The sequence below is a fragment of the Macrobrachium rosenbergii genome, chromosome 22 (assembly GCF_040412425.1).
Source record: "Macrobrachium rosenbergii isolate ZJJX-2024 chromosome 22, ASM4041242v1, whole genome shotgun sequence".
Taxonomy (NCBI): Eukaryota; Metazoa; Arthropoda; class Malacostraca; order Decapoda; family Palaemonidae; genus Macrobrachium; species Macrobrachium rosenbergii.
In genome coordinates, this window is record NC_089762.1 from 19,183,702 (window position 1) to 19,194,126 (window position 10,425).

At 36.7% G+C, this 10,425-nt stretch overlaps 1 protein-coding gene across 2 annotated transcripts in view; it reads left to right on the forward strand.

The window, feature by feature from the left end:
* fz (frizzled) overlaps positions 1-3,316 on the forward strand; it is a 367,014-nt gene extending 363,698 nt beyond the window's left edge. The window contains exon 3 of one of the 2 annotated variants that reach the window (XM_067124291.1): positions 48-174. In XM_067124291.1, coding sequence (XP_066980392.1) covers positions 48-51 — 4 coding nt within the window. In that variant the 3' untranslated portion in view covers positions 52-174. Of the gene's footprint in view, positions 1-47 lie in introns of both variants that reach the window. The other variant, XM_067124290.1, reaches the window with a different exon arrangement.
* The last annotated feature ends 7,109 nt before the right edge of the window (positions 3,317-10,425 follow it).

Consider the following 10,425-nt stretch of genomic DNA (forward strand, 5'->3'; position numbering starts at 1 on the left):
TTCACTGTTTGTGCATATTTATGACATTTTTTTTTCTTTTATTACAGGTGACGTGATGACGGGGGTGTGTTTCGTGGGCCTGTGGAATGTACGAGCGCTTCAGGGGTTTGTATTGGCACCGTTGTTCTTCTACTTGGTCATGGGGACTATCTTCCTGCTGACCGGTTTCGTCTCGCTCTTCCGCATCAGGACCATCATGAAGCACGACGGCACGAAGACAGACAAGCTGGAGAGGTTCATGGTGCGCATTGGAGTGTTCAGCGTCCTTTACACCGTGCCAGCGACCGTCCTGGTGGCTTGTCTTTTCTACGAACAGGCCTATCACGACGAGTGGATGGTGGCGTGGCAGAGGGATAAGTGCCAGATCCGCGACGAGCCCTGGGTCTCCTACACCATAAACTGCCCTCCCAACGTCGATCACGACACCCCCTTGTCCAAGCCCGACTTTATTTTCTTCATGATCAAGTACCTGAGCACCCTGGTGGTGGGCATCACTTCAGGCTTCTGGGTATGGTCTGGCAAAACGCTCGCTGTCTGGAAGAACTGTTACAACCGATGCTTCGGACGACGCACCGAAAGCTATGTGTGACAATCCGCCCCCGCCTGGCCTAATAATGCTCACGCCCTAACTCAGGGGGGCGCATCCGCTCCTTTAACCCCTCAGCCTCCTCCATCCACTGCCACAACTACAGCCGTAGCTCGGCTGTTACCTGAAGAGGCTGTGCCCTTCAGACCCACACACACTCCTGAGGAGACTAACTTCTAAAGGAGTCAGGTTTCCCGAAGGAGGGAGGAGGATCTTCAGGGATTGGGGCGAGTGGATACGAACACTTCCTTGGAGAAGAGGAAGGGATAAGTACACTATCTGCACTTAGAAGTCTATTACAACACCAGTAATAATAATAATAATAATAATAATAATAATACTACAGAGTAAAAGAAGAGTAATAGCAATGTACTATAGCACTTATTCAGATGTGTTTTGTATTGCTGCCAATGTTTTTGTAAAGTTGCCAGGTAACACTTTATCTGTTAATTAATTATAAAAGGAACAGGTGCAGGTTGTGCATGTTCAGTATCCAATTTGAGCTGCTTTAGATCTTTCATAGAATGAAATTCTATTTTAATGTAACATTTCAAATCGAAACTTGAATAAAGGTCTTTTAAGCCAGGCGGGAAATTATATATATAAATATATATCATTAACAATGACGAACTTTTTAGTTTTATCGCAATAAACTTTGTACTTCCTATGACAGGAGGATATTTATTTTAGTTCTTGTCCTTATGCATTTCTAGTTTTTGTTGACTACTGGTGCATCTTTTGGTGCAATGTAAATCTCCCGATCAGGATCGTATGTATCAGTGAAAATGTACATCTGGAAAAAAAGGGGGTCGAGTGAATAATAATAATAATAATAGTACTTTCAACAACAAAAGCTTCCATATTTTTAATATTGTACTTAAACACCTGCAACTGCTATGTAATTAGTACCATTCAACTGACAATCTTCAGACAATCTTTTTGGGAAAACCCATAATAAGCAATACAACTTAATACATTAAAGTAATGAACAAATTAGGTACATACGATACCTTTGCCGGGAGAGAGAACCTATGACACCCAACTAGTCGTCAGTCCCCCCCCCCTTTTTTTTTTTTTAAGTTTATAACATTTTGTATTATATTGTTCAAAGTAGGTCTTTGTATCCAATTTAAACTGTAAAGTGAACTAAATACATAGTTTAAGAGTTTTGTAAAATGATGTAAAAATATAAAAAAATAGAGACTAATTATAATGTACTTTCAAAACAAAACGCTGCATTGCTAATTTCAAAAAATGCTATATTACATTTGTATTGCTGTATTATCGTAGTCTTTCGATTGTTTACACTTTATACAGTGCTTCTTAGAGCCTTGTTTACTTTATGTTTTTTTTTTTCCTCATGAAATATTTCAACACAATGGTAATCATGAATTCCTGAGTTATTGTGAACTGAAGAGCATATTTTGAAATGTAGCCAAAAAATATATTGGATTGTATGTGTGTATCCAGGGATTATGATAAACTGTAAAGCAAAACCATTTGCAATCCACGTGCATTACATACGTCACGCCACTAAAAATTTTTCCCCAAAATCATTTTGTTTTTGACAGTTTTGACTGTTGTTGAAAACTTTCTTTTCGGTTTTCATTTTGTTTTGGATAATTCTCTACTAATATACGAAACAATCAGTTACTATGACAGATAGACTGAAGTATATATATATATTTTTGTTGCAATTGCAAGCAAACTTGTTTATGAATATTATTATTTCACCTGTCTTTTGAAACAACCTGTAACATTGTGAGAGTTTTGGAAAATTTTTAGTAAGCCATGTTTATATTTGTGTATATAAATATACATTAGGTCAAACTTAGTTTTTAAGCCACTGAATGTGTTACTTCCATAAATCAAAATGAATAATATAAAAATGAGCATGTATGTGAGCTGATTTTCTTATGTGCAATTGTTTGTAAATTGCTGTTTAGTTCAGAAATGATTAGCTCAGTACTCCTCCCTCTCCTTTCCCTTTGTACTGTGTATAGAAAAGTCTCGTATTGTGAAATGTAAGAGCAGTTTCGGAATGGAGTCGAGGTACAATTATAAGATTATCGTTAAAGTAATGAAGGCTTTTAAATAAAGCCTCACAAACAAAACATTTATTTTTAGAGAATAATGTAATGAAAGAGGGGAATTTATGTGAGAATATTATTGTTGTCTGTCTATAATAAATCGTTGTATAGGTCACATTATCAGTACATACAACTCAGGGCACTACTCTGTTGAAACGAGATTGTATTGGGCACTGTATGATTCACAGACAGAGGCGAAGCTGATTACATTTTCGTGAACTTCATTACGTCGGAAGAAGAATGACTAAACCATCATGTTGATTTCCTCTCTTACTAATGTGAAAGGAACTTGTATATCATCAATACTCACCGTGTATGATATTTTGTTCTCAATTGCATTGCAATTATACCTTGTACGATATGTTCTTGATTGCAGCAAGTACCATTATGGGAGTGTGTGATTATGTCGAGATGAAAGAATTGTTGCCGTGCAGGCCCACCAGTGGACAGTAGAACCCCTCCAAGTGTTGTAGTAGTGTCTGTTTGTGTGTATGTCTGTTCAAAGACAAAAGTAACTATTACAAACGTCCACAAAGAGCTTGCCACAGTTATAGATGTATTTATGTGTATATTATGTATATAATTCCAATAACTTTTATATATGTTTTGTATATAGTACATAATAAGATCTCAAATTATATTACGTGTTTTTGTTACCTACCTTCTTTATGAAAAATAAGTGTTGGCATATTGAACCTATTTTAGTTGAATCTAATAAAACTTTTCATGATATACTTAAAAAATGTCACTATCAGAATTAATTGTTCGTACAAGGATACAAACCTCAGCTTGTATGTGGAATTTCTCTCAGAGTGCCACGACTAGATGTAACTTGGAAACGAAGTTTCAAATTTGGTGGTCTCCCTTATGTTGGTTTGCAGGAAACTGCCCATGCACACATTAAGTGTAGCATCAATGTTCTTCTTTGACCGGTACTAAGTGAATACGTCTTACGGTCATTTTCATCATGGCTGTTGTTGAAGCTGTGCTCTCCAGTGGTTTGTGACCGAGACTTTTCTGCCTATAGTTTTTAGCGGTGGGAGTGATGATACCTGCAAATTTGACTTCTCACAAGGATGATCAGTGGAGATGTCTTAATCAAAATAGGGGTGTGCGTGTATCATGTCCATGCCGCCACTTCTGTCAGATCCCCAGTGGAAAGCGTTTGACAAAGCCCTTGTATGGAAGATTTTTTCATTAGCATTAACAACAGTAAAGAGAGAAGGTGAATTGAACAGATCCTTATGCAATGCACGAGACTGAAGTTTAGGACTACTTTCGTTTTCTTTTGTACCAGAATTTGTTGTGAATACAAAAAAAAACCATTAGTATCTGATCAGTAATCATTTGAGATTATAGATAATGATCAAGCTCGTGTACAGCATAAGGGCAGTAAACCCAAGTGCTGGTCTTTATTCTCAAGTACAGACAGGCACAAGAAAGAGGTATCCGAGAATAATACCATCTCAAATTTGTTTTAATAAGCAGTCAAACAAGCATATGAGGCACAACAAATGGACGTACTACACCACACGAATTCAGGAACCCTCCCTGGTGTTCTGGAAACATTTGTTGTTGTCACAGGTATAAGAGGGCAGATCTGTAGTGCTGCCAGACATCCTTTACCCCTTTCTACCCATGTCCCTGAGTATATTCTTATGAGCTGTAGTGGCTGGTTGGCACCGAGTAGCTAACTACTTCCATCTGGATAGAAGAGTATCTCGCCCCTGCAGGAACATTGTCTCATCTCTGTCGTTCAGGCACTGAGGGAAGGTTTGTAGTGCCACCAGGCACCCTTTACTTATTTCTACCCATGTGCATGGATATTTTCTTAAAACATGTGATGGCTGGTCAATAGTGCGTTGCTAACTAGCTCGATTTGGACAGAATGGCACCTCGCCTATGATTTACGGGGAAAATGGCTGGGTATATGATGAGTGGTTGGTTGCTTTCCCTCTGTCTATTTACTTTTCCAACAGCCACACACTGTATTCAAGCCAGCTGGCCACGCTCATGAGTTATTAGTCAGTAGCTGCAACTCCCCCTTTTTTTCTCAAAAAAGCGGGGAGGGGACAGTAGACCATACTATGTAGTAATGCAGCAAGCTAGCATGAGGTCCTGCGTTCCCGACAATCACCCATGTCGGGATAGACAAGAGGTTATAAAAGTCAGCAGTACCGTGGTTACATACATGAGTGGGAGGATGGCCTCTCAGTCAAACAAGCCATGATTTCTCAAAAAGTCCTTCCCTCAAGGATAATTTTCCATAGAAAAGACTATGGTTCTTGTAGGAACATACAGCAGATTTTTAAGGTAATTGGCATTTTTACTACATATACAAACCTCAGTCTTTCATGTTATAATTCACCTCTAATACCCCAAATTTGTCCTATTGCTGACGAGGAACTTAATTATGCATATTGTACTTGTACGTGGCTAATAATTTAAAAACGAAATCAATTTCAGCGAGAGAGCTTATATGCCCGACACTACCCTTTCTTGATGTATCTTGTATTAAAGAGATCTGATACTTGATAATGATATGTATGGCATAAGCGCACAGACCCAAATCAGCGGCCAGAGTCTTTTCCTAATTTGTCATACTATAGAGAAATTCCATATCAGAGACTCGGGTTTGTATACAAAAGAAAAATGCAATATAGCTTAAGAAAATTTTCCATATTAAAGCAGTAGGTAGGGTAAGCAGTGAACATTACTTAGAAAACTGAATTAAGAAAATACGCATTATAGAGAAAATTGAAACAACGTAGTCCTATTATTTATTCTAGAGAAGAGTTGTGAATGGGAATTAGTGCTTTGCAGGAACACGCAAAAAAAAAAAAAAGACACCTCAAATCGAATATGGATTAACCAGCAATAAACTATAGACATAATCCCTTGGTATACGAGAAAGATTAAAAGACAAAAAAAAAAAGCAACCAAAACTCAAATTTTTTAAGAACAAAAACAAAACAGATGTTACCTACTAAGAAAAAGGTGTACGGAAAAGGAATAAAAATAATGGATAAACCAGTTTTAAGTAGTGGGGAAACATAGACAGAGAAGACAAAACATTTTAAAAAATGTGACGGATAAATATTTATATAAATGAACAGGAAAAAAAATTATAAAATAAAAATTTAAGAGAGAGGGGTAAAAAAAAAAAAATTGGGATTTGTTCTAGAAAGTGAAAGGAAAAACCACAAAAAATAATGAATAAAATAAAAATTTATGAGGTAAAAAAAAAAAAAATTTGGGATTAATTTACAAATATACCGAAGTCTAAGAAAGAAAAAATAAAACAACGCCGAATATAATAATGAATTAAATAAAAATTTATTACAGAGGGGCTAAAATGAAAAAAAGAAAAATATCACTGGGATTAACTTAGAAATATACAGAAGTCTAGGAAAGGAAAGCAAAAATAATGCCGAATATAATAATTACTTCAAAGAAATAATGGTAAGAAAACAAAAGCATTTATTGAAAAAAATATACTTACAATATGCTATGTACGGAATGGAATAATGAATGAATAAATATTGCCGTATGTGAATTATACTAAACTGTGCAATCAGTGTTTTGTGTTGGGGAAGCATTATCAGAACCAGCGACGAAAAGGGAAACTGCTGTACCGACTGAAATTATATGTACGGTATATATCTCAAACGTAAAAGCCAAATATATTGTACTTAATCAGAAAAACCAATGGACAGTGAAAAAAATGGAGTCACCAAAAGACCACATTTCACTTCAAAAATAAGACAACTGAACGAACAATCCAAACTGCGACCTACTGTCTTCATATAACCAAATGCAAGAAATACCTTGTATGAACGGACGCAGAATCCAGGCTTTAAATAACTAAGGGAGAAGGCACTGCAGAAGACCTGGTACGAGGAATGAGGTTGAGAAAATCAGTTGAGCTGGAGAAAATGAGGAACACACATTCCTTTAAAAAGTTCCAAACAATGCAAACGAAAAGCAGGCTACATGAATCGGAAGTATAAATTCATGCAGTAATAAGAAACCCCATTTGCGCTTACTGTGGATGTATAAAGAGAATGACAAATAAATAATCCTTATAATGAATGACTAAGTTGAACAAAATTAAATTTCAACAACTGAAGGTGAATGAAATTTGAAATTAACCAAAGTCAAGTGAAATGCAAATTGCCATCTAAAATTAAAGACCATTAAGAAGCAGTGCAACTTGCAATCTTGGAACGGCAGAACTATGAACATAAAAGTATCAAAGGAATGAGAGAAATGAACCTTCAATGAAACGAACTAAAGAATAAGAATGAAGGTATAGACCGAATAAATTAGGACTCCAATTCAAGCATTTTATAAACGGAAAACGGAGCAAAATAAGAACCAAATTATAAAGTACCTAAGAGGCGCATTTATTATTATTAAAATAGCTTAACCAGACCATTGAGCTGACTATCAGCTCTCATAGGGCTGGCCCGAAGGATTAGGATGAAATACCAGGTCTAAGCCATAGGCCTAGAACTGGGACCAAACAGGTCTTTCGCATGATGATGAATAAATGAAAATGAAATTTAAATGAAAAAAACTGTATAACTAACATGCTTTACTCTGAAACGCATGTATACAATAAATACATTCGCTCGTTTCCTTGCATACAAAAAAAATTTAAGATTAAAAAGAATAAAATAAAATTTCATAAATTAAAAATTAAAATTCATAATTACATAATTTATTTTTTCATTAAACGCCCTACAGGCTTCTATATTTTCAATATTTACTTGGTTTCATATTCTGTCTATCAAGTTACACTTCTTAATGAAAGTTAAAATTGGGATGACTGAAAATGTAAAAGATTATGATAAAATTTCTCCCATCGATTTATTTCCAAAGGTTGATACTCGCTGTTGATTATATTTTGGACAGTAGCACAACACGTTTGACTGTTATCAACACTTTGCATTCTGGGCATTCGGGAGGAGGGCCAGGTTCGTGGATCACTCCCGGCCTACTGCCCACCAGTTAGTTCATCAAGGTGTAAATGGGTACCAGCGTAAGCTGGGGTCAAGAAAAAGGTCTTGGGATTAGGTATATCATTCCTAGAGACTTACTTATAAACCGGGAGGCCATATTCTTCTGGCGCCATACCCACCAAAAGGGCAAACTAGTGTGGTCATCCCGTAAAAAATGAAGGTAATTCATTGTGTCAAGACGGATTCCGACCCTTGGGGCATACGTAGAGGTCGAGCTGTATGAAACAGGAATGGAATGGATTAGAGTAATTCAAGAATATTTGTGAAAATGACTAAGGATGGCAATGAAGATAAAGAATGGAAAGACAACAGAAGTCGATGGGATTACAGGAGAAATTCTGCACAGTAATGAATACAAAATTTTCTGAGTGGCTGACAAGGGTATGCCCCCTTAAGGGGGTTATTGCCGTCAGTGCACCTTATGTGGTGCACTGCAGGCATTACTTGAAGTTCTTTGCAGCGTTCCTACGGCCTCTAACTGCAACCCCTTTCAATCCTTTTGCTGTACCTCCGCTCATAATCTCTCTCTCTTCTTACTTTCCACCCTCTCCTAACAATTGATTCATAGTGGAACTGCGAGGTTTTCCTCCTACTAAACCTTTCACACCTTTTTACTGTCAATTTCAGTTTCAGCGCAGAGTGACCTCACAGGTCCCAGCGCTTGGCCTTTGGCCTAAATTCTATATTCTATTCAGAAAAGGGTGTGTAAGTAGTCTGGATAAGGGAAAGGTTCTGAAAGAAAGCGTAAGAGGAGTCATTGTTCCCTTCTTCATAAGCTTACTGATGCCGGTAGTGTCAGAGGGGTAGAAAGTGAAAATTATGTACAAAAGAGAGTGATTGATTTGGTGTTAAACTAATTGCACTGCATCCCTATGGCTAGTTAATATCTTCACGAAAGATGGTGTAATGTAAGAAGTTCGAAACGGACCATTTCATGTCGTAGAAAAGTTGTAATATAAAAAAATATCTTGAAATGGTGATGTTTATACATAATGTAGCACAAATTGGAGAATGTCGAAACCCTTGAAAATTCTAGGGACAATAAGAGGAGCAATCACAAAATAACTGTGATCAAGAATAAGGTTACGACGGTAAAATGAATGTGGAGGGCTGAAACTGGTTAACTCGTAAAATGATTTGGGAGCAGATGCAACATATGATATGACGAGCGAAAAAGTCACAGAGTAGGTGAAGCAAGGAAGTCACCAGGCTCTGTGCTCAAGTTTTGGAAGATGACTCTAGTGTCTACCGAAGCCACAAGTGGAAGATATGAAGAGAATGTTAAAACAATTTAATTTTAGAGAGTGTGGTGTGCATGCTGAGCATAAGAAAGCGCAGATAATTCTCGTGGATATGCAGAAATGGTCAAATTGTTAGCACAAGTGAAAGGATGGATCACAGCAGGAGAATGATATTTTGGTGGAAGTGTGTATAAGTCGAAAATATGAGGAGGAGAAAGTGCTGGATAAGGTATTGGAAACAAAGGGACATAATATCCAAGAATCGAGAGAGCCGCGCAAGACAGGTGAGTGTCACAGTGTTTTGGCGGGTGATGTGATATAGGTCTATACAGGAGCTTGAAATAATTGTGTGCACAAGGAGTTTATCATTGATGCAGCAGTTAAATATGAACGTAGCCGCTCTTTTTTTTTTTCTGGAGCTAACCATATTTTAAGATATTCCTAAATATTGAATATATATACAGTATATATATATATATATATATATATATATATATATATATATATATATATATATATATATATACACAGTATATGTATATATATATATATATGTATGTATGTGTGTATGTGTGTTTACATCATTCTTCCCTACAATTTTCAGGATACGTAGTTCAGTCTGAAAGAAATCGAATAAGAAACGAATGAAATAGCCTCGTCATTTTCCACGTCTTGAACCCGAATACAAGAGAAGTGGGCCAATTGTCTGACCTTTATGTGGAATGGCGGAGGGAGAAGCATGATCCAATTGTGTCACCATAAATGGCGAATGTGCACGGTGACAAAGCTGCTTCTTACATGAGGAGAAGCAAAGGGGAAATATGCATAGATGCACGTGTACAAGACCGGTATCATTTCATTGGAGAGCAAGAAAATCGTGTTTTGAAGACAACGAATACATACTACAAAAGACTGGCTTAACTCAAAACAACAACATCAAATGGAAAGAGTACCTAAATAAAAATAATGCTCCGGAAAGGTCTCAGAATATATGTTACCTATCATTTCAAAGTACCGCGGTCCTTACTATATAACTTACAACGTAAAAAGGCAAACATACGGCGTATATGTTTTAGTACTGCTCTCTTTGGCGTGTTTAATCTCTTGTACATAAAGAACTGTAAATCAATATGCTTTTTACTATTTAATGTTTAACTCTGGGTTACTAACTTTGCTATACGTACAATGATCATTTGCTCAATATAATGTTTTTAATAATGTACAGCAGAGATCCCAGTTCTGAAAAATAAGGTAAATAATTAAACGTACGAGTTTTAGTACATCTGCCAGATATTTTAAGGGTGAAACCCAGCATACAATAACACCTTGCAAGGTATTCGCGGGCAGCTTCAAGTTAAAAACATGTAGCTACACGCACTCCGGCGAGGCTTCGTCTTGTTAAGATATTAGGGAAATGTCAACGCCGCCTAAAACGTATATTCTGAACTCATTCATTCTTAACAAATTTCATAAAAACCAGACTT